Source organism: Bos taurus, chromosome 4 (genome assembly GCF_002263795.3).
Source record: "Bos taurus isolate L1 Dominette 01449 registration number 42190680 breed Hereford chromosome 4, ARS-UCD2.0, whole genome shotgun sequence".
Lineage (NCBI taxonomy): Eukaryota > Metazoa > Chordata > Mammalia > Artiodactyla > Bovidae > Bos > Bos taurus.
In genome coordinates, this window is record NC_037331.1 from 113527250 (window position 1) to 113551657 (window position 24408).

The 24408-nt window shown below is 60.4% G+C and overlaps 1 protein-coding gene across 7 annotated transcripts in view; it reads right to left on the minus strand.

The window, feature by feature from the left end:
* The window catches only part of KCNH2 (potassium voltage-gated channel subfamily H member 2), a 35974-nt gene that overhangs the window by 1064 nt on the left and 10502 nt on the right, over positions 1-24408 (minus strand). Inside the window, exons 3-15 of one of the 7 annotated variants that reach the window (XM_024990840.2) lie at positions 14266-14430; positions 12098-12568; positions 11324-11535; positions 6350-6778; positions 5486-5631; positions 5244-5329; positions 4757-4956; positions 4051-4303; positions 2732-2925; positions 2372-2471; positions 1503-1775; positions 1227-1413; positions 742-919 (exon numbers count right to left, since the gene is read on the minus strand). In XM_024990840.2, coding sequence (XP_024846608.1) covers positions 742-919; positions 1227-1413; positions 1503-1775; positions 2372-2471; positions 2732-2925; positions 4051-4303; positions 4757-4956; positions 5244-5329; positions 5486-5631; positions 6350-6778; positions 11324-11535; positions 12098-12568; positions 14266-14430 — 2894 coding nt within the window. 7 annotated transcript variants of the gene reach the window in all.

Here is a 24408-nt window from a genome sequence, read left to right on the forward strand (position 1 = left end):
GGGGGAGGCTGTGAAGGGAGACTGGCACATTTGCTGACGTGGGCCCTGGTGTCGGCAAACAGGAGCAGGCACCATATGGGAGGGGAGCAGATGCCGGGCTGGGGGGCGGGGGGCAGCGAAGCCCAGGCCACCTCGGGGTGCCCGAAGGACCCCCAGCTTGAGACCCAGACACCACTGCCCTATCAGGAGGCCAGGAACACACAGGTCCATTCAGGAGAGGACAAAGGATGACAGAGGCCCACCTCTAGCAGTGGGGGAGACAAGCCGACCGGAAAGGCCACCCTGGGGCTTAACCAAAGCCTCCGGGACAACCCTGCAAAGTGCCAAGCATGAAAGTCATGGATCGAGTGGAGAGTCAGACCTGGGGGTGTCAGCAGGGCCGTGGGACTCTGTCCCAAGGGCGCACTGGCACCCAGCACCCACCACCAGCCCCCCCAGGGCTCAACAGTCTCCTCCACATGCAGCCATGGACACAGGCACCCTGAGTAGACCCGGCCCTTCAGGTGACCCCAGGGGAACGCAGACCACTCGGCCTGCGGCCTGCGGGCTGCCTTGTCCCAGCCTCTGCGTGCTTTGTGCTCTGTGCTCACAGCTCCTCCTCCTCCAAGAATACTGCCTGGGAGGAGGGCAGGGATGGGGGAGGGGAGGAGGCTGGGGCCCAAGGCCACAGAAGGGGCAGCAAAGCAGGCCTGGGGTGAAATCAGTGTAGAAAAGGCAAGGCCGGGGGTGCTGGGAACTCACCTGAGAAAGCGAGTCCAGGGTGAGGGTGGGGATGGGGCCTGCGGGCAGCAGGGGGGAGGTGGAGGCGGGGCCGGGCCCCGGGGTGGTCACAGCACTGTAGGCTGGCGGGACCAGCGTCATCTGTCTCTGCAGCAGCTGCAGGACGGTGGCCATGTCTGCACTCAGCCGGGTCTCCAGCCTGGGCGAGAAGGAGGAGGATGCTCTGGGTCTCAGAGAAGTGGAGACACCAGCAACTGTGACTTCAGGACCGCCCTGTGGACAGCCAGCTGGTCAACCCTCAGGCCAACTCTCCATCCTAGGTGTGGCAGCCCCAGCTTGTCTCCGAACAGAAAGAGAGGGCTAAGCCGCTGGTACACATGCACAGGTCTAGATGGAGCAAACAACCCCCACCCCACCGGCACCCGACAACACTGCCCGAAACCCACAGATCACACTGCAGCACTCCCCTGTCCAACACCTCCTAGCCTGTCCCCCTGGACACTCACCTATTGAGCTGCCTCTGGAGGGCGTCCAGCCTGGTCTCCACGTCTCCCCGCGGCCGACGGCCAGGGCTGGAAAGGGGGATGTTGAGGAGGCTGGGGGCGGGGGCAGGACAGCGAGGCAGCTCCTGGTACTGGCGGCCACGGCTGTCCCCCCAGAAGCTGAAGATGTTGGACACTCCTGAGAAGGCGCCTGCAGCCAGAGAGCAGGGTTGAGGCTGGAAGAGAAGCCCATGCCCCACCTGCCGAGCAGAGGTAGGGGGGTGGGGGGGCTCACCCTACCTGATAGTGGGTTACAAGTGTCGCTGCTCTTCTCGCCATCCTCGGTCAGGGGGTCCCCACCCGGCGGCTCTCCGGGGGGCCTGGGGCTGGAGAAGGGCACCAGGCGGAGGGGGCTGGAGCTGCGGCCTGGGCCCTCATCCTCACTGCTCTCGGGGCTGGAGGGGCCGCTGGACAGGCTCTCCCCCCACGGCCCCCCCTGCCGGCCCCGGCCACTCGGCCCTGCCCCCGCCCGGCTCGGCCCCAAGGCCGACACCTCCCCTGGCTGCTCCGGGTCTGTGGGAGACAGAGAACGGGCCTCAGAGAAGGCAGGAGGTGGCACAGAGAGGAGGGGAGGGCCGGAAGGGGAGGGGAGGGGACCGGGGGCAGGACGCCCTGGGTTGTCCCCAATCCTGTCTTGTGCTCTCACCCACTTCCAAGAGGACTGAGAACTCCGGGGGCGGGACCAGATGGGCTGTGACCGCTGGCTGCCCGAGCTGGGTCAGTAGCACTGCTGGGCGGGGCTCTCTGGGACCCCGGGCCCTAGCCCTCCCCTGCCATGCTGGCCACCTCTCCCTCCTTTGCCCTGTCTTTCCTCCCCTCGTTGGTTCAAAGCAGCGCCCATCAAGACGCCAGCCCTGTGAGGACCCAATATACTTAGGCGCGCCCCTGCCCTGGAGTGTGGAAGAGGGCTTCCTGGAGGAGGTGACATTTCAAGTTGGCCTGAACGGATGGAGTGAGAAGGGAACGCTGATGGTAGGGGACGGAAGGTCTGTGGGGCCTGGGAGGAGCAGACCCACCGGCCCCGCCCTCTGCTCCGCCCCCCTCTGGGCCACGCCCCCGCCCGCCTTCCGGCTCGCCTGGGCCCCGCCCCCTCCCCTCCCCCGCCTCACCCTTGTCCGTGCGCCGTCGGAAGGACAGCTTGCGTTTGCGTTGCCGGTTGAACCCGCCCTCCAACTCCGCGCTGCCCGGAGAGCCGGGGATCATGTTGGTCTGAAACCCAAGAGCGGTGTCAGGGCCCTTCCGCGTCCACCTGCCCTGCCCGGTCCCGGGGAAGACCCTCTCATGACCAGTGGAGGTGGAACAGGGCATGCCCGCTCCGTGGGGTGTAAGCTCCGCCGCAGGACCAGGGCTGAGACTGGCACTTTTCACAACCTGGTCTGCCCCAGATACCATTAAACAAGCCCAGAGAGAAGGTCCCGCGGCGAAGGGACAGCCACCCAGCAGGGCGGTCGGCCGCATGGCCCACTCACATCCCGCAGGTTGAAGGTGATCTCCAGGCTGGACCAGAAGTGGTCAGAGAACTCGGGGTACATGTCCAGCACCTCCAGCAGGTCGTCGCGGTGGATCTTGTGCAGGTCGCAGTAGGTGAGGGCCCGCACGTCCCCGTTGGACTTCCCAGGGCGCGCGTACAGGTTCAGAGGCTCTCCGAAGATGTCGTTCTTCCCTGGAGGCCACCGAGAGGGGGGCTCAGCCCCGGGGGCGGCAGCGGAGGCAGCAGGCACCTGTCTTCCGTGCATTGTCACCCTGGCCAGGCACCTCCCCTCAGTCTGCTCACGTGTTGCTCAGCCCCAGCCCCCAGGGCCAGGGGGGCACCAGCCAGCTCGTCTGCCCCCAGCTCCCAAAGGCAGGACAGGTGCAGTGCGGTGCCCTGGAGGAGAAGGGCCAGGAACCCGTGCCTCCCACCTACTGTAGGGCCAGCCAGCAGCTCCAGCCTGGATGCCCAGCTCTGCCCAAGACCCTGGCTTCCTCCTTAGGTTCTAACTCCTCTGGTATTGCGCCCCCCCCCACCAAAGCCCATTCCCAAACACCCCCTGGCTAAAGCACTGCACCCCCATGAACATGTTCTTCAAGCTACAGATCATAACACAGTAGTGAATCAAGACCAGCATTTTGTTTACTGAGAGAAAACAGGATAGCATAGGTAAGCACAGGCACAGAATGGAAAACACCGGGATGCAGTTAAAGCAACTGCAGTTTAGCAAAACTTTGGTTCCAGTGGTGTTTGGGGTGCTTGCGGCACAAGCATTAAGCCCCACTGTGACACATCAGCCCTGAGGTGGCCAGGGCCAAGGGGAGGACAGGCAGAGGGCAGGAAGTCCCCAGCACCCAGGCACACCTGTCCACGTGCACAGGTAGGGCGGAGAAGAAGGGATGCGAGGGGAAGAGGGGCAGACTCCCTCTGCTCTGGAAGTGAGGGTTTGGCTGTACCACAGGGAACTGTGTGGCCCTAAGTGGGAATCAGTCGCACAACCTCCCCCACTGCCTACCTTGGAGCATTCGGATTTGATCCCATTTTAAGAAACAAAGAGTGTCGCAGCCCTTGAGGAGACCCCCAAAGGGGAACCGAATTCAGAAACCTCCAGAATTCAGCAGCACCCGCCCCACACCCCCACCACGTAGGGCTCCTCTCCCCGGCCCCCTGGGAGGGCCTGAGCTTGGGTGCATTAAAGGAGCCCAAGGCCCCTGTGGGCAGTCACAGGGCCACAGCCCCCAGGGCTGTGTCCTTCGAGGGCTGGGCCTCTGCAGCTGCGGCAGGGACTCCGGGCCCAGCTCCCGGTCCCTGCCGTACCCAGGATGGCCACGACCACGTCACCCCGCAGGATCTCGATGGAGCCCCGGGAGATGAAGTAGAGGGCTGTGAGCAGGTCCCCGGCGTGCACCAGCGTGTCTCCGGGCGGTGCGTGCGTCGTCTTGAACTTCATGGCCAGGGCCCGCAGGCAGCCCTTGGTGGCCCCTCGGAAGGGCTTGCAGTGCTGCAGCAGCGAGCGGTTCAGGTGCAGACAGATGTCAGCCTGCAGGCACTCGGGGAAGCCCTTCAGCACCTGGGGGCGGGGGGCGGCTCAGGACGCCCTCTCCTGGGAGTCCACTCCCACCCCCCACCTTGGAGAGCCAGCAGGGAGCACCAGGACGTCCAGGATCTATCAGAGGAAGGCCCTGGGCGTCCACGCCAGCTCCACCCCTCCTCCCTGCAGACTGTGCACCCTTGGGACGACACCTCCCTGCTTTCACCTCCACCTTCTAGTGTGTGAGGCATGGAGACCATCTCCTGCCTGGGGCTGTCCTGTGGATCAACCACGGATCACCCAGAGCCTGCCCCAAAGTGAGAACTTGCCCAGGAAATGAACTCCACGGGCAGAGGGAGGGTAACTACCTCTCAGGGTCCTTCCAGCACTACCTGGGCCCACCTGGGCCGGGGTAGGGGGGGAGTGTGACTCTGGCGAACCCAGAGGAGTCCCCACCGGCACCCTGCCCCCCAGCCCAGCCCAGGCCCTCACCGCATTCATGTCGATGCCGTTGGTGTAGGACCAGGCATGCTGGAAGTACTCCTCAAGGCGCTGGCGCAGCGGGTTGGGGATCTGGTGGAAGCGGATGAACTCCCGAACACGGAGCATCTGTGTGTGGTAGCGCGCTGTGCCCGAGTATAGCCGCTGGATGATGGCCGACACGTTGCCGAAGATACTGGCATACATGAGGGCTGGGGGCGGGGTGAGTGGGGCCGTCAGCCTCCGAGGGACCCTGTCCACCCCAGCACCAGGTCAGTGCCAACACACACTCCCGCCTCAGTGTGAGCACACACGTGAGATGCATGCACAGAAGCCCGGGCACACACGCTCCTCAGCCCCTGCCTTGTGCCTCTGCCCTGGTGTTCCCAGCACTGTGATGGGGGCCCCTGGGGGGTGGGGGGCGCCCACTCGGGCCCCTCTAACACCCTCCCTCTCCTGTGTGACTTGTGCCCACACCCGCCCCCAGGGATGCACTCACAGCCAATGAGCATGACACAGATGGAAAAGATCTTCTCCGAGTTGGTGTTGGGGGACACGTTGCCGAAGCCCACGCTGGTGAGGCTGCTGAAGGTGAAGTAGAGGGCGGTGACATACTTGTCTTTGATGGAGGGGCCGCCCAGGCCGCTGCTGTTGTAGGGCTTGCCGATCTGATCGCCCAGGTTGTGCAGCCAGCCGATGCGGGAGTCCATATGCGGCTGCTCCATGTTGCCTATGGCGTACCAGATGCAGGCCAGCCAGTGCGCGATGAGTGCGAAGGTGCACATGAGCAGAAAGAGCACGGCCGCCCCATATTCCGAGTATCGGTCCAGCTTCCGGGCCACACGTACCAGCCGCAGCAGCCGCGCCGTCTTCAGCAGCCCAATCAGCTACGGGGAGCAGCAGATAATCAGTGGGGTGAAGTGGGGGTGGTGATGGATGAAGCATGGGCGGCACTGCAGCCCTCAGTGCGGAGGCAGCAGAGGGAAGATCCCCAAAGACTCTCCCCAGAACCTCCTCCTAATGTCAGTAGGAGCACCTCCCACCCGCTGTGCCCGGCAGAGTCCCATTCCCCTTTTGTGCCACTCCCGGGTGGCTCAGACAGTAAAGAATCCACCTGCAGTGTAAGAGTCCCAGGTTCAATCCCTGGGTTGGGAAGATCCCCTGGGGAAGGGAATGACAACCCACTCCAGTGTTCTTGCCTGGAGAATCCCACGGACAGAGGAAACCTGGTGGGCTACAGTCCATGGGGTCACAAAGAGTCGGACACAACTGAGCGACCAACACTTTCACTTCACAGTAACAAATGGCTCACAGTTCCCCACAACCAGGATGAAACAACTGGGGCTCAGAAAGGTGCACCCACCCTCAGGTGCCTAGCCAGAGCTCCACCGGCTTCAAGGCCTTTTCATATGAATCAGAAGGCAGTGGCCACTCTGGACAGACACACTGGGAAAAGGCGGGGCCCCTGGACCTTTACAACCAGGAAGCGGCTCGCACGGAAAGGGGTGCAGGCAGGGCTGAGCTGGGGGCCCCGTGCGTCTGCCACCCCCTCACCCCACCCCCTGCTGCCCTCCCCCCTGCCCCCATGCCTCCTGGCCAGCCCACCTCCTCGGAGCCAGAGCCGAAGATGAGCAGGTCAAAGGGGATGGCGGCCACCATGTCAATGAGGAACCAGCCCTTGAAGTAGTGGACGGCGATGCGGCCGGGGTGGCTGACCACCTCCTCGTTGGCGTTGACGTAGGTGGTGCGGAAGTTGATGAGGATGTCCACGATGAACATGATGTCGACGATGAGGTCCACCACAGCCAGCGGCTGGCAGGCGTAGCCACAGTCGGGGGCCAGGGGCGCCTCTTCAGTCTCCTTCAGCAGGAAGGCGGCTGAGTAGGGGGTGAAGACCGCGGTGTAGATGACCAGGAGCAGGATGAGCCAGTCCCACACGGCCTTGAAGGGGCTGTAGTGCAGGATGGTCCAGCGGTGGATGCGGGGCGCCTGCAGCTTGTACTCCGGCAGCACGTCAGCCCCCAGGGACAGGACCTGGGCAGGGCGGGGAAGGTGGCGCTGAGGGGTGGGGCGGGGGAGGGCAGGCCACAGGCCCTGTGACGCCTGGGCTGGGCCCTCAGAGAAGGGGCCAAGCAGAGTAAGAGGAGGGGGTGTAAGAGGGGATCTGTAGGAGGGGGGGTGTAGGAGGGGGGCCCACCCAGCCCACCCTCAACCGCGTGGACATGGCTGCTGACTGCCATTCCCCATGTGGCCTCCTGGCTGGCTCTTGAGTCCAGGGCACCTCACAGTAACGCCCACAAGCACGACTCCCCACCAGCGATACAGACCCACAGCTGTGGATATAACTTCCACCTTGCTCACCCCCATGGCAACCACACACACACACACACGTCCCATATACACCACTGTGTCTGCCAGCAAATGCTCCAAGGACTACAGCTTCCAGCCCAGGGCGATGTAAACAGCGGTAGTCACTGTGGTTCCCTGCAAGTCCCGTTGCTGGTGGCCCAGGGACTGAGGGCCTAAGTGTCCCTTCCTGCCACTGACCCAAGGATACCAGCCACCCAGACTCAGGTCCCTTGGCACCCAGGAGAGGAGACACCATGACACTTGCTCCCCTCTCCCTACTCACCCTTGCCTGGGGCCGCCACTCAGACATGACCCCCAAGCCCACCCAGGCTCATCTCTCATCCTGCCCCTCATCACTCAGGCAGAGGCGGCACGCCACCCAGATCTGCGGACAGCAGCCACCACACCTACCCCCACCCCCAAGCCAAACTAGGAAGAGCTGTGACCAGCTTTCCCACGCCACCCTGGGAGCCTTGGCCTGTCCCCTTGGGGCCTCCCCCTGCCCCCACGCAATCCCCAAACTCTCCCAGCCTGGCTCTGCCATCCTGGGCAGCCAGGTGCAAGGCCTCACCCACCCTCCCCCTTAAGAGCCAAGGCTGCCGGCCCTGCAGGAACAGCACAAAATGCCAGGGCCCACATCCTCAGGCCTTGTCCTGGGGAGGGGGTGGAGCCCCAAAGACTCCCATTCACATTCATGCTGGGGACCCCCCCTGGAACCACCCTTACAAACAGATGGACTGTTTGGAAGGCACCTCCTTAGCAGAAGTAACTGGAAGTTAAGACCGGCTGCGGCTGGGGGTTTGGCCACCCCGGGGTAACCACAGGGGCTCTCTGGAGGCACGCGATGGGGTCTGGGGCAGGGGAAGGAGTCTGTGGCTTCGAGGCCCCAACTTCTGCCCAGACTTCAGCCCCAGCCACTCGCTCCTTAAGGCAGAGAACATGGGGCAGTGACCTTCCTGGGATCAAGAGAGGGTTGAAAAAACAGAACTGACCAGGGACCCAGCAGACAGGAGGCAGAAGAAGGCTCCTGCAGGGGCTCCTCACCCCACTGAGTGGCCAGGCCCCCTGGGCTGGACCACACCTGATAAATGTGATCCTGCCCCCCCCACCCCCCGCATCCGCCCACAGCAGGGCCAGCACCGCCCCAGGCACAAGCACACGCCGGGGGAAGCCCAGGGCACCAGCCCGGGACCCACAGACCCCATCTTACAGGCCCCGGCCCAGCTCAAGTCTGCAGCCAACAGCTCAGCACACCGCCTTGGACTTGGGTGGGCGTGTAACCTCCCCTGACCCACGGTCACACAGAATGCTAAAGCTCTTTTAAGCTCAACCTGAGCTCAACCTGTGGCTGAGAGAATCCACCCCCGCCCCATACCTGTCCCTGCACTGGGGGGAGCGCAAGAGCCAAGGCAGAGGGTTCAGGTGCCGGCAACAGAGGTAAGGGTGCTCAGACCGCACCCTGAGCCGCCTCCAGCTCCCCCTGCCATCCTGAGCTGGCCCCTGGCTCTGTGACAGAGCCCCTCACCCTACCCCGCTGCCCCTGGGTGGGGGGAATGTGGAGAGGTGGCTCCCCAGAGGTGCCTACCAAGCTGTCAGCCCGGGGGAACAACCAGCTCTTCAGGTTGGACCAGGTGCCTGGTTCAGACGACCCTCTCCGCTCATCCAGTGGCCTCTGACCCCCAGCCCCCAAACCCAGACCCCTGAAGCAGCCCATGCCTCCCTCACCCCCAGAGTCCACCCCCAAGGCACAGAGTGCTAGCGGGGTGGGGCCCCGGGCCTGGGCGCCAGGCCCAGCTGCTGCCTGCGCACCAGGGGAGGTGGGGTGGAAGCCGGAGTGGCTCCCCTCCTCCCCGCCCCACGCCACCCCCAGCTCCCCGCCGAGCTCTCTGGGGCACACACTTTCCTGTTCTCCCCTCTCCTCCTTCCGTGTATCCAGCTAGAAGGCCAGGCCAGGAAGGCCAAGGAGGAAGGAAGCCCTGGCAAGACAAACACTGTCCACCTAGGCCCGGCGGGACTGGAGAAGAACAAGCTGGAGCCAAGAGTGGGACAGGCCGGGCCACAGCTCCCGGGGATTCCCCGCCCTCAAAACCATCCTGCACCTCGGAAGCCCTCTCCTGACCTGGAGCCAGAGCCCTCAGAGCCGCGTTGGACCCGCAGGAGGGTGGGGGGCGGGGGGAAGAGGGGAGCTGGGGGGAACACCTACCTCCTGGGCCACCAGGCTGGAGATGCGCACGGCCCGTCTCACCCGGCCTTTCTGGGCCCTGGGCTGCAGGACCCCTGTCCTGCTCGCCTTCCCCGACGGGGCCGCCATGGAGGACTTGGCTCCCCCCAGCCTGCCTGCCCTGGGGCCCCAAGGGCCCACGCCAGCACCTCACCTGCACCCCAGAGGCTGGCGGCCTGGCTCCCAGGGCAGCCTCTGGCCTGGCGGCCAGGGTCGCCGGGGCTGGGCCTCAGGGCTGGGGTCACCCTGGCAGGGAGTGTGGCCAGCAGCCCACCTGGCTAGGGCGGCCCATGGTTCCTCCCGCAACCCCGGTGCGGGCCCCACGGCCGGGAGCTGCGCTCTGCCCGCTGCCAGCCCAGCAGCCGGCGCCCGGCGCTCTTGGAACCTCCAGCTCCTCCAGCCGGCCCCTCCTCCTCTTGGGTCCCCACCCCCACCCCGCCCGGCCGGCCGGAGGCCCCCTCCCCCGCGGCCCCCGCCCGGGGCTCCTACTGCAGCCGCTCCTGCAGCCCGCGCCCCTCCCCCGGCCCCCGGCAGCCGGCCTGTCACTGCAGATTAATGGGCCCTTCAACACCCCCGCCCCGCCGGCCAGAGTCAGACAGACACCCAGAAACAGAGAGACTGCCTGCCCGGTGACCAGAGAGCCCAGGAACACACCCGCACACTGGCACACACAGACGCGTGCGTGTGTGCGCACACACACACACAGAGCCCACAACACAACAAACAGCACACCCCGTGGGCACGCGGGAGCAGGGTGGCAGGCAGGGCTCCAGGTGGGGCCAGGGGAGAGGGCGGTGGTGGGGGGGAGTGGGGGTCGGCTGCCAGATAAGGGGCCCAGCATGTTGGGGGAAGGTTCTGGAGTCAAGGCCAAGGGGCTGGAGACCTGGCAGAGACCCAGAGAGCCAGAGGCAGCAGCGGGAGCAGGGCCAGGAGGAGGGCCGAGGAGGCCCCAGCAGACGGACAGCTCCCTCACTCGGGTCACTGCTGCCAAAGGGGCTGGAGGGGGCAACAGGGTCGCTGGCTGTCTCTGGCTCCTCAGTCCTGACCCTCCCCTACCCCCCAGGCCAGGATGGGAAGGGGCTGGGATGGACTGGGCAGTGGCTGGGGGCGGAGGGAGTCGTGCAGATATGTGATCTTGCTGCCAAGACGAGGCAGGACACCAGGCTGGTTCTGGCACTGGGCAACGTTGGGCAGTTTCCCCCCAAGACTGGCAGTCTTCTCCAGCCCAGGATTCAAAGACCTGACCCTCTCTCTATGTGTTCCCCAACCTCCATCGAGTCCCCTCCCGACCTGGGAAGGAAACTCTCCTCTTCTGTGGCTTGCAGACAGGGGTGGGCACCTCTGGGTCATCCTGGCACTGGGTCCCCAACCCCAGCCTGGCTCATCACATTAGCCTAGAAGAATCAGGACCCCCCAACCTTGACCTCTGGGTGTGTGAGTTGCTCAGTCCTGTCCAATTCTTTGCTACCCTATGGACTGTAGCCTGCCAAGCTCCTCTGTCCATGGGATTCTCCAGGCAAGAACACTGGAGTGGGTTGCCATTCCCTTCTCCAGGGGATCTTCTGAAACCCAGGGATCGAACTCGGGTCACACGCAATGCAGGCACGTTCTTTACCGTCTGAGCCACCAGGGAAGCCACCTTGACCTCTGTGGCCCCTTCTGATGTGAAGCCTGTTGGTTTGCCTCCAGTATGTCTTTACCACACCCTGTGCGCAGACCCCCTTGTGCCTCATGGTTGCCTTCTCCCACCCACCTTGACCCTACCAGGTGCCCAGCCTCGACTGCCCTGTCCTCCCCAAGCCCCATCCACCTGTCCCCTGTACCTGCCCCCTCCCCGGGCTTCCCCACTCCAGGCTCCCTTTCTCCAGGAGCTCTCAGACTCTTCTCTCGTCCCAGCACTGAAACACCACCCCCACCCCCAGCCACCACCTTCAGGAAGCCCTCACTGACTGCACCCCTCCATCCCCTCCAAGCTCCTCCCAGGTGAGTGGGGGGCCAGGCACGCCTACCTGGGTGACCTTCTCGGTGACGTTGTGGGTCCGCTCCTTTATCTTAGGGGCTATGATCTCCCTGTCGCTGGTGGGCGAAGCCAGGAAGGGGTCGCCCTTGAGATCCACGAAGTTGAGGGTGATCTGGGGGATCTTGCTGATGGTGCGGTAGCGCACGAGGTCCGAATCAGAGGTGGAGTTAAGCAGGCCGCTGCGCAGGGGGTGCATGGCCCCTGGGGTGGAGGGGAGAGGCTGTCAGGGCGGCAGGCAGGCAGGGGCAAAGGCCGTCAGGTCAACGACTCAGAGCTGGGCAGTAAGGCAGGCCAGTTCAGGAGACGGGGGGAGCAGTGTCCCTGAGAAATAAGTGAGGCCAGAACCCCTCCCCACTTTATGGAAGCAGCCCCTGAGGCACTAGGAGAAGAAGAAGGAGCAAAAGCCTTCACTGGGGTCTGTTCAACAGGCACTGGGAGCCTGCCCCAGGCCCAGGTGGTGCGGCAGGGCCCCTGAGGCCTCTTCAGCCCTCCTGACTCCCCCGTGGGCATCCCGGCTGCAGGCAGGCCTGGGAGTGCCAGCTCCTGGCCCACACCGGCTCCCAGAGTAGAAGAATGCAACAGGGATGAATGCACGGTTTAATGGAGTAAAAGGCTACTTAATGGGATTAAATAAGTGCTTAATAGGATTTCCATCTCCCAGGCACACAGGACAGGGCGGAGAGGGAGGAAGCTGAGGTCCTTCGGGTGGGGACCCGGCGGTGGGGCAGTTCCTGCATGGGGTGGGGTGGGGGGCGACCCTCACCGGTGCTGGCGTGGCGCGGCGGTGGCGGGGGCAGCGCCCCGGTGCGCATGGCCTCGATGTCGTCGGCAGAGGAGGCCCGGCGCACGCTGGCGCAGCTCTCTCGTGAGCGCGTCCGGGCCAGACTGCAGCTGGAGCCTGAGGCATCAGGGTTGAGGCTGTGCGCCCGGGGCGATGGATGCGGGCCTGGCACACAAGCCGGCAGAGGCGGCGGAGGAGGCGGGGGCGGCGGCGAGCCGGGACCCACCAGCGCGCGCCGCTCCTCCGCCGCCCTCCCCGCCACGTGGTTGTCCATGGCCGTCACCTCATCCAGGGCCAGGGACTCGCTGCTGGGGGCCGCGGGCGTCAAGTCCACGTCCACCACCACGGCCCCCGGGGCGCCCGCACCGCCTGCGCTACCCGGCCGCACCGACGAATCCCGGGCAGTCAAGGCCAGCAGCGCGGGTAGCTTCAATCGGAAGGTCTTGGCGCGGCCTGCGGGTGGGGGGCAGAGGGGAGGTGCGTGGCCCCAGCAGCCTGGGAGAGGGCAAGGCCTAGGAGCTGGAGCTCCAGTCACCAAGGGGAGGAGGAGGGAAAGTGGGGGCCCCGATAGCTGGAGGGCACCCCTCCACCCCCATCCCTGCTACACAGGACTCAAGTCTCCAAAGAAGTTTAGAAGAGGGGTCCCCAACCTCGGAATCTAATGTCTGATGCCCAGAGGTGGAGCTGATGTAACAAAACAGAAATCAAGAAACTTGAATTATCTGGAAACCACCTCCCCTCTCCAACCCCTGATCGGTGGAAACCCGTCCCTCGTGCCACAAAGGTTGGAGAACACTGGCCTAGAACACAATCTTATCTAAGACTCCAGCAATAATAAACCACTGTCTTTTGAGCCTCACATCCCCCGTGAGGGGGGTTCTCCAGCAAACCACCTGTGACTCTCCCAACTGCGCCCAGTGGGTGTCAGTATCTCCACTTTTTAGACTGGAAGAAATTCAGGCATCAGTGAGTTCTGTCATTTGTGGGAGGTCACACAGAAGCTTTTGATGCTTTTGAACTGTGGTGTTGGAGAAGACTCTTGAGAGTCCCTTGGACTGCAAGGAGATCCAACCAGTCCATCCTAAACGAAATCAGTCCTGAAAATTCGTTGGAAGGACTGATGCTAAAGCTGAAACTCCAATACTTTGGCCACCTGATGCGAAGAACTGACTCATTGGAAAAGACCCTGACGCTGGGAAAGATTGAAAGCGTGAGGAGAAGGGGACGACAGAGGATGAGATGGTTGGATGGCATCACCGACTCAATGGACAGGACTTTGAGTAAACTCCGGGAGTTGGTGATGGACGGGGAGGCCTGACGTGCTGCAGTCCATGGGGTTGCAAAGAGTCAGACATGACTGAGTGACTGAACTGAACTGAACACACGAGCTGGCAGAGCCTGCATCTGAGTGGAGAAGGAATGATGCCACGGGTTCCTGCTGTACCCTGCCACCTTACGGGTGGTACCCATGGGAGAGGTCGGGCCAGCTTTATTGAGGCTGCTGTTTTAGAGCTTGAGAAACCAGAGGCGGTTTCTTTTGCCCTGACTCTGAGGGAACATTTAAAATTAAATCCAAAGAGGCCACAGAAGGGGATGGGCGGGGTGGTGTCTGAGCCTTTGAGTCACAGGAGGATGAGGTGAGGCCTCCCTGTCTCCAGCCCCAGGAAGCAGTCCCCTCATGTTCTCAAGTATCCGGGAAGCAACCAGTCCAGAGCTAGGATCAGTGGCAGAAACGTCCCAGAGCTGAGTCCATGAGGGAGACGAGGCCTTCTCATGAGCAGTGGGAGCTGCCCTGGAGTGACCAGGGCCAGCCAGGAAGGGGGAACCCCACCGTCCCTGGGGCTGGAGAGAGGACCACTCCCAGGGGGCTGCTGGAGGGGGAACCCAAGCCGGTAAGGCTGTGAAGCCAGTTGTGATCCTGCCCCCGAAGGAAAGCGGAGTCTGGACTCGGTCACTCCACACCATCTGTCCACGCTGAGCCACATGGGACTGGCCATATCCTTCGTGTTCACTCCCCATCTCTGAAAGGTGTCCCCCTGAACCTGCCTCCGAATCGCTGCCTGCAGAACCTTGGCCTTGGGTAGCCTCATGACCCCAGGGGAGGGAAACCATATATTCCTGCACCAGCCAGACAGCACCGCTGCACTTACCGGCGGCCAGCCAGCTGGTGGGAGGGGCGCGGTGGTTGGTGTCCCGGGCCGGCGACCCCACCAGGCCCTTCTCCATCACCACCTCAAAGTTGAGAATGAACATGATGACGGCTCCATCTTCATTCTTCACAGGTACCACATCCACCAGGCACAGGAAGCAGCTCCCTGCAAAGTGAGGACACGGGCCCCTGTGCTCCCAGGTGGGATGGACACCCCCGCCACCCCACCCCACTCCAGAACCTGAAGGGGCCTGTCCGCTTCTGACGCCCCCACGGCTCCCGAGCCCAGTGTTGCCCCCTCGTCTCGCCAGCGTCTCCTGCCCCACCCTGCCACCTCCTACCACGTGGCAGCCAGAGCCGCCTCCCTGATGGGCCACGCCAGCTTTCCCCTTCCAGAGCTCTCCCCTCCTCTCTCTCTGCCAGCCATGCGGCTCCTGGCCTCTCTCCCCGTGTGCCTTCTCCTCGCACTGCCTTCTGCTCCTTCCTTTCTTCCTGCATCACTTCCCCTCTCCTCTCACGCTGTATCTCTGCTCTTCCTCAGGCAAGACGGTGCAGCCCAGAGGGGACGCCCAGACTTTAAGCCCAGGATCTCAGGGTCCAGATCCTAGCTCTGCTGCCTAGTCACACGTGCCTTTTCTTCCATGTTTACCCTACTTGTACTTCATTTTCCTCATCTCAAAAATGGGAACGATGACCGTTCTCTCCTCATGAGTTGTGGCCAGAAAGTCAACACGTGCCAGGCGCTTAGTGTAGTGCCTGGCATGCACTGAACACTACAGGTTAGCCGGCACCCTGGCCCCTTGTTCTGTTTTTGCTCCTCTTTCTCAGTCCCCAGATGGTGTGTTGCCCACAAGAAGTGCAGAAGTTGAGAGCTAGAGTTTCAAAAGCTTTACAGCAATTTGACATTGCCACAATAGCCAAGCATATGGTTTTTGCATTTCACACCAGTACTGGTCTGTAAAGAAGGCTGAGCGCCGAAGAACTGACGCTTTTGAACTGTGGTGTTGGAGGACTCAAGAGTCCCTTGGACTGCAATGAGATCAAACCAGTCCATCCTAAAGGATATCAGTCCTGAATATTCATTGGAAGGACTGATGCTGAAGCCGATGCTCCAATCCTTTGGCCACCTGATGCAAAGATCTGACTCATTGGGAAAGACCCTGATGCTGGGAAAGATTGAAGGCAGGAGGAGAAGGGGACGACAGAGGATGAGATGGTTGGGTGGCATTATCAACTCAATGGACATGAGTTTGAGCAAACTCTGGGAGACGGTGAAGGACAGGGAAGCCTGGCATGCTGCAGTCCATTGGGTCGCAAAGAGTGGGACACAGACGAGTGACTGAACAACAAGAACTGGTCTGTAACACATTAGAAATTCACCAGAGTCAAGAAGCACTGTTTCTAGATCTTTCATCTCTGACTCTGGTGAGAGACATCTGTCTTTTTCTCTCTTCTTGACTTTCTTTCCCCTCCCAACCTCTCTCTGGCCACCAGGGCCCCTATTCCAGGTGATGTCAGTTCACCAGGCCAAATGTACCCAATATGCCTCTGCCCTGACCAGGACCCGGCCCACTCACCCTCCTCTCTAGTTAGTTCTGAAAGAGACCCTGTGGGCTTTCAGGCTCTGCCTAAGGCCCAGCTCAGAATCGCCCCCTGCAGGAAGCCCTTGCTGTTGCAACAAGAAGGTGCGTTAACATCCCATTCCTCCTCCAGGGACCCAATGGGGACCAAGCATACTCTTCATCTCCTCTTCCAGGGCAGAGACTTCTTTCCTGGTGCTTATCTGTGTCCTGTGAACTGCAGGCACCTAACTCGCCAGTGTCTGTGTCCCCTCTGACAGGCCTAGCAGCCAGAACAATGCACCAGGGAGCAGGTGCTGGCCAGAGGGCTTGGTGATGGGGTGGTGCTGATGGTAGGGGAGGGGTCAAGGATGGGGACTGGATTCTGGAGGGGCCATGGCTGGGGTGAACTAAGTCAAGGCCAACAACCTGGAGGGGCTGGTGGCTAAAAAGGCCTGGGGGGGCTATGTCTGGGGAGTACGGCAGAAGCTTCACCAAGAACCTGACAAGTCCCAGCACAAAAGGAGAGGCTGGCCGGGCTCAAGGAAGATCTGCTGGGGACAGGGCTAAGAGAGGCAGCAGAGCAGCAATTCTAACAGCTATGGGATTAATCTCGGGATGGAGATCCTCTAAAACCAAGGGAAACAGGAAAGCACTGAGATGAGGGAGGCTGGGCCAGGGGAGGGGCTGGCCAGGAATTCTCCGCCCCACCCCAAAGCCCTTCCACTCACCCAGGCCCTCATGGCTCAGCGCACAAGACCTGACCTGGGAGGCTCTGTCCGGGTCTCCCCTCCAGTAGCTGCTCCTGTCCTCTGACCTCCGGCCTCTGACATGGCCCGGCTGAAGCTCGGCCGTGGTGTTGGGAGCTGCAGGAGGCTGGGCCCAGCTGGAGACCGTTTGGCACCCAGACAGCCCGCCTGGAGTTTATGCCCTAATATGGTGATGGCCGGCAGCGGCCTGAGCAGGGACTGGCCCTCACAAGGACTAAGGAGAGGCCAGAGACCAGGAAACCCTTAGCCCTGGAGACCACCCCCCAACACCCACGCCTTGGGAGTTCAGTGATCCAGGCCCTGAATCCTCATTCTCCCCTGGGAAACTTATCTAAGATAAGTCCAGAGCCTGGACCCTGGATGAACCCAACCTTCTGGATGGCCTGGGGAATTCTGCCCCCAGGACACCAGCTCAGGATTCGGAACCTGAGGCCTCAACACCCCATGCCCGCTTCAGTTGCGGATTCTCAGCCAGAGAGGCCAGAACTGCACTCCGCGGCCCAGACAGCCCAGGACCCAGACATCCCCGGATCCTGACAGCCCAGGGATGTCAGAAACTCCAGATACAAGCCCCCCTTACAGCGCAGGCCCACCCCCGGGGGCTGCGTCTGTATGAGACACTCGGAGCCCCCTTGGTCCTCTCCCTTTGTCGATATTCAAGGAATTTTTCCCTTTCAAATAACTTTATAAAAGCCCTTGTTATTCCAAAAATGTGAACTGGAACCCTGCCTGATGGCTTGTAGGGGGGAGACGAGGTGGGGGGGCAGCATGGAGAGGCTCTGGTCGCTGTCTGTGACGGGACATAATGGAAGGAAGGAAAGCAGGTGGCCCAGGTTGGCCAGGGCTGCGAGAGGCTCTGCCTCCCACCACCCTGCCTGGCTGGCTGGGTCTTCTGTGGGCTGCCATGTCACACATACACACACACACCCGGCTCTTGAAACAGAACTACCAGAGGACCCCATCCCATCACTGGCTGAAATGATGGGGGGTTGGGGGATCCCTGTGGGCAGCTGAAAGTCAGCAGGCCAGGGGAGGGACACAGGGACAGCCAGGACTGGGCATCGGGCGGAGAGGGCAAATCGCCGCCTGCGGGGCGGTGTGGCCGTGACCTTCACGCAGCTCAGCAGAGAAGAGACACGGAGATTCGGCGTCCCGCTCGCCCCCAGGGAGCCCTGCGCTGGCGCACCGCCCTACGGAGCCGCGCCTTGCCCTCCGCAAGCCCCGCTCCCCGGTACTCCAGACCCTGCTCATCACTCTGCGCCCCTCCTCCCTCCGCCTCGCCCCGGCCCCGCCGAGCACCTCCGGGGAGGGAGCCGATGAGGACTTCGGCCCAGAGCCGGGTGAGGCTGCACTTCCGCCGGGGGCCGCTGGGTGGCAGGCGCGGCCCGCGCTCCCGAGGCCGCGGGGACCCGGAAGGCTGGCGCAGGACGGAACGGGTGGGAGAGGTTCCTGCCCAACCCACCGAACGGCTGTGGGGCTCCCGGGCGCAAAGGTCGCGGTTGGGGAGCACACGGTACGGAGTTCATCGGCCTTTGCTCACTGCATCAGAAGGACTTTGGGCAAGTTCCCTGCCCACCCCACCCCCCAGCCCCAAAGAGCTCGTGTGCAACATGGGGCGATGACCATGCCCCATCGCCCCATGTCACGGTCTGGAGGGATGGATGACGGGGCACTGTGAGGCAGGAGAACCCAAGAAGGTCTTGTTTGTCTGTCTGTTTTGGACCACCAGGTGCAGCATGGGAGAATCTTAGCTCCCCAACCAAGGATAGAATCCTCGACCAACCCCCCAAACCACTCCCACACCCACCTCACTCCCGCCAGGGAACTGTGGAGTCTTAACCGAGGGATATAATCCTCGCTCCCTGGACAGAAGTGCTGAAAACCGGCAGGGAAGTCCCCAGGGAGGTCTGTATAAATGGAGAAGGAGGAGAGGGAGAGGGCCCACCTGGCTCACATGGCTGATGCCAAAGAACGCCTGACTCACACCCCCGGAATCCCCAGCCCCAGCTGTGGCACCCAGGCTCCTCTGCCTGCCTCCTGGGCTCAGGGGAGGCGCCCTGGGCCTGGGGGGGATGACCAGGAGAGGAGAGGCAGTCACAGGACTGACGCCACACAAGGACAGGTTCCTCTGAGCCTCGGATCATAAGGGCTGCAGAGGTCACACGGCTCACTGCAGGCCACTGAAAGTGTGAGAAGGGGGGCAGGGCAGCGGGAGGGCCCCGGGGGACCAGGCCTGCCCCCCCCCCCCAGGTGCAGCAGGTACAGCTCCTCCTGCCCCTGGGGAAGGGCACTGTCTTCATCAGAACGCAACACTGGCTTGCTTCCACCTGGTTCGCCCGTGCCCAACAGTGTACCTGGGTATCATCACTCCCCTGCCTCCCAGCCCATCCAGGGGCCCCACTCACAGTCCCAAACCCAACTGCCCACCTCTAGGCACTGCCAGCTTGGCCCCAGGCAGGAGCTGCCCTTGGCTTTCACAGGGGCAGGCCTTATCTCTCAGGGCAGCACCCGCTGGGGGGCGGGGGGAAAAGGGGGGAAGGGGAGGGCAGCAGGTGACCTGAGTGTCTTTGGACAAGCTCCCCAGAGTGTCTAGTGGCTCGTCTGCAAACTAGGTATCATCACAGCTCCTTCATCCCCCTAAAATATTCACACACATATGAACAAGACAGGCTGGGCCCCCAGCCTCCCTGGGTCGAGGAGTCAACGGAACTCCTGGTTCGGGGTCCAGGCTGAGTTGACAGACAGAGGAGTTCTGGGGAGCTGAGCCGAGCTGATCTGCCCCCATCCTCAGGGGACCGGACCATTGCTGTGTGACTGTGGCCAGGTCAGCCACCTCTCTGAGCATCAGATTTCCTCTGAGTACTGCAAGGACAAGCGACTCCGGCCCCGGGTGCCGGATGAGATGACAGATGGCCTGTGGAAGCATCCGGAGCAGCATCAAGGCCGGGGGCTGGGTCCTCATGGGGAGGGAGGCCTTGAGGAGGCAGCCGTCCTCGCCCGGTCACCGGCCTGCCTTGCTGGAGCGGGAGGAGTTGGGCCCAAAGTCACGCCGAGGGCAGGAGGCTGGGGCTGCAGTCAGCCTGTCCGCCCCCGGCAGAGGCTGTCTCTACGGCGGCCCAGGGCTGCGCAGTGTCAGGTTATATTTAGCCTGGTGGCGGCGACAGGAAGATGCCGTGGGGAGCCGGTCCTGGCCGGGGGCCACCGTGTCGCCAACATCCCTCTCTTGGGCAGTGGGGGCCCAGGGAAGGCCAGGCACACTGCAGGCCCAGGGGACGGCGCAGGGGAGCCTGAGAGGCCAGCCAGTGAATGAGTGTGTGCGTGCGTGCGTGTGTCAGTGTGTGAGAGAGAGAGGCGGGTAGCCAATCCCCTGACTCCAGGAGCTGAGTGGAACAGACCCCCCCCACCACCACCACTACCAGGGAAACTCGCTGCAGAGGCCGGGCGTGGGGAGCGCGGTCCAGACTCCAGCTCACATGCAAGGAGCATCTCCAAACAGACCCTCCACTAAGCCCGCCGGCCTAACACCTTCCCAGGGATCTGCAGGGCTTGATGCAGGGCCTCAGGGGGCCTCTACCTGGCATCCAGACCCCGCCCAAACCCACTGCTTGTGGCCTGTCTGTGCTACTGTTCCCCAGGGTGGCTGTGATGGCCTCACGAGGAGAGCTCTTTCTAGAAAAGCCCCGGGGACGCATCTGTAAACTGGGAGTCACAGCCCTGCCCTGTGCCGCAGCAAGGCCCGGGAAGGTGAAACCAGGCCATGTTTATCTGGGGGAAGCTTCACTTTATGGGCGCATCCCATGCCCCTCCTCCCTGAAGCCTCTGCCCTTAACCTCCCTCCTCCGGCTTCCTGGAGCCTGGCCCTCCTCAGCCCTCCAGAATCCCCTGTCCCCAGCCAGGTTGCATGCTCAGCTGCCCTCCCAGCCTGGCCTCCCACCGAGACTTGCCGAGTCCCAGGCCAGCTGGCCTCAGAGCCCCCTTCAGTGGACCCCAGCTTCACAGACCCTCCCACTGCTCACAGACACACCTTGCCTCCCTCTCTCTAGGTGCCCAGAGGACCCCCTCTACCAGAGCTTTCTTGACGGCTCCATCCGGGCCACAGGGATGTTTCTCATTGAAAGCTCATCTAAAATGATTGAGATCAGTTCCTTCCCTCAGTTGTGTCCGACCCTTTGCAACCCCATGGACTGCAGCACGCCAGGCTTCCCTGTCCATCACCAACTCCTGGAGCTTACTCAAACTCATGTCCATCGAGTTGGTGATGCAATCCAACCATCTCATCCTCTGTCATCCCCTTCTCCTGCCTTCAATCTTTCCCAGCATCAGGGTCTTTTCCAATGAGGCAGTTCTTCCCATCAGGTGGCCAAAGTATTGGAGTTTCAGCTTCAGCATCAGTCCTTCCAATGAATATTCAGGACTGATTTCCTTTAGGGTGGAGAGGTTGGATCTCCTTGCTGTCCAGGGGACTCTCAAGAGTCTTCTCCAACACCACAGTTCAAAAGCATCAATTCTTTGGTGCTCAGCTTTCTTTATGGTCCAACTCTCACATCCATACATGACTACTAGAAAAACCACAGCTTTGACTAGACGGACCTTTATCAGCAAAGTAATGTCTCCGCTCTTTAATATGTTATCTAGGTTTGTCTAAAACTATTGGGCTGGCGAAAAAGTTCATTCTTTTCTATCTGGCCAACTCAATACATCTCTAATGTAGGAGGTAACTGTACCCTGGCTTCTTGGGGAGGGCAGCTTTCTCCCTCTGCCCAGAGCCAGAGCCCTGAAGCCAGGGCTAGACTACAAGGGAAGTACTGGGTAGGCAGATGTCTAGTTGATCCTGGGCTCAGGGCAGGGACCCACGCTGACAGCAGGTGGGGACAGGGCTGTCTCCCTCACCCTTTCAGCTCCCTTTCAGATCCAGGGGCACTGACTGTCCTTTCCCAACAGGATCTGCTCATTTCAAACCCACCCTGAGTCTGGACAGCAGTCAGAATTCCCTAGAAATTATTTTCCCCCCTAGGGATTCTGATGGGAAGAACTGACTCATTGGAAAAGACCCTGATGCTGGGAAAGATTGAAGACAGGAGGAGAAGGGGATGACAGAGGATGAGATGGTTGGATGGCATCACTGACTTGATGGACATGAGTTCAAGAAAACTCCGGGAGATGACTGAAGGACAGGGAAGCCTGGCCTGCTGCAGTCCATGGGGTCACAAAGAGCTGGACACAACTGAGTGACTGAGCAACAGGTGGCATCTTCTGCTGAAGTGTAGGGTTTCCCTGGTGGCTCAAAGGATAAAGAATCTGCGTAAAACCCGAAAGACCTGGGTTCGATCCCCAGGTTGGGAAGATCCCCTGGAGAAGGGAATGGCTACCCACTCCAGTGTTCTTGCCTGGATAAGCCCATGGACAGAGAAGCCTGGTAGGCTACAGTATACAGGGTCAAAAAGAGTCAGACATGACTGAGCAACTAACACTTTAACACTTTCTGCTGAAGTGCTGTTCTAGTCAATCTAGTCAACAGTGAGCACAGAACACCGAGGCTGACAGCCCAGAAATCTGGGCAAGGAGGTCGGGGTATCTCTGAGCCTCAGATCCCCACCAACCCCTCTTCATGAGGACCCCTACCCCAGCTGGCACAGGAAGCAAGGGCACACAGAATCAAGGCCCACTAGGACAGCTGGGGTCTCTGCCCCCATCCAGGGCTCAGCAAGCTTCTAGAACAGCTCTCCCACCTGGCTCCTGACATACCCTAGAGGGCCTGTCCCAAAGGTCACCCAATCAGGGAAGGGCTGGCTTCTCAGTCATTAAATGGAGACTTGCACCCCTTCCCTGACTTGCCCACCTCCCAGGACTCCAACAGACAAATACATGTGCATGTGAAAGCCTGCTGAAAAGGCAGCTGGAACGTTCCCACGTCGACACATATGGCAATGACCCAGACATAAACAGAGAGAAGCAGTGTTATTCAGATGATAGGATCATCTCCCTAAAGGACCAATAAAATCAACAGATAAACAATTAGAACTAATAAGAGAGCTCATCCAGGGAGGCTGCCAAATACAAGATCAGCCCATGGAACATACAGCATTTCTCTCTACCAGCATAAAGCTATCAGAACATGTGTGTGCTAAGGCGCTTCAGTCGTGTCCAACTCCATGTGGCCCTATAGATTAGAGCCTGCAAAGCTCCTCTGGCCATGGGATTCTCCAGGCAAGAATCCTGGAGTGGGTTGCTGTGTCCTCCACCAGGGGAATCTTCCCGATCCAGGCATCAGACCTGTGTCTCTTATGTCTCCTGCATTGGCAGGCAGGTTCTTTACCACTAGCGCCACCTGGGAAGCCCATTAGAATAAGTAGCCAAAGATAAGATCTCTTTTACAACAGCAACAAAATCTGAAGTATCTAGGAAGTGACCAAGAATGCACAAGATCTCTATAGGGAAAAAAAAAAGCTTTAAACTAATACAGGATGCAGAAATAATCTGATAAATGGAGAGTCACTCCAGACTCTCAGAAGGGACAGATAATCTAAAGATGTCAATTCTCCCCCAAATTAACCTATAAAACCAATCTAATTCCAGTCAAGATTCTAGTGGCATTTTTCTTCCCAGGAACTTGATAAACTTTCTCTAGAGTTTGTAAAGGAGAAGATAGGTCCTCAAATATGTGTGTCAATCTTTCAACAGAACACGGAGGGGACTTCCTGGTGATCCAGTGGTAAAGCATCCGCCTGCCAGTGCAGGGGACGTGAGTTCAATCCCTGGTCTGAGAAGATTCTACATGCTGCAGGGCAGCTAAGCCTGTGTGCCACAACTCCTGTGCTCCGCAGCAAGAGAAGCCACTGCAATGAGAAGCCTGTGCACCTCACCTAGAGAAAGCCAACACACAGAAACAAAGACCCAGTGCAGCCAAAACGAAATAAATAACATTTTTTAAGAAAAAAGAACAAGGAGGGAAGATGTGCCTTTCCAGATACCAAGACATACTAACTGCCATACTTTTAATGGGGTTTTGATGCATGAACAAATAAATACTTGAAACAAAACAAGAGAGCTCAAAGACAGACCCATAGACACATGGGGAATTAACCAGTGATAACAGTGGCCCCACAAATCAACAGAGAAGAATAGGCTGTTTACTGATGTGTTGGGAAAACTGGCTCAGCACACGGAAAAAAAAAATACAGCTTGATCCCTATTTGACACCACAGACAGAGGTAGGCTCAGGATAGATTAAAGACTCGACTGAGTCTTTAAGTGAAGAGAAAAAAATGTAGATCTTTGCAGCCTCAGGATGGTGAAGGGTTTCTAAAAACTTCAAAAGCATAAAGAAAGCTAAAAAGATCTGTGAATTTGCTTGTATCAAAATTAAGTATCTTTGTGGGATAAATCTGACAGATGACTGAATGAGAGCAGATATTTGCAATATCTTGAGTCAACAGGGATTAACATCCAGAATACGCATTGAATATTTAACTGTATGCATTTGTATTTCCAGAATCCATAAGCAATTCTTACAAATCAACAAGAACAAAAGACAGCAGTTTCATGGAAACGTGAGCCCAGGATATGAGCAAGCAATTCACGGGAAAGAAACCGGAACGGTCACTTACAAGATGCTCGGGACTCAGGATTCGCATGAAATCAAAGAAATGCAAATTAAAGCAGTAAGATATCACTTTCACCTATTACACTTGCAGAAATTAGCAAGGTGGCTAATGCCAAGTGTGTCAGAGATGCAGGGGAATTCTATGCTCTGCTTAGGAGGGTGGTGTTAGCTGTAGCCCTGCTCACACACAGCCTGACAGTGCTGGGTTGATT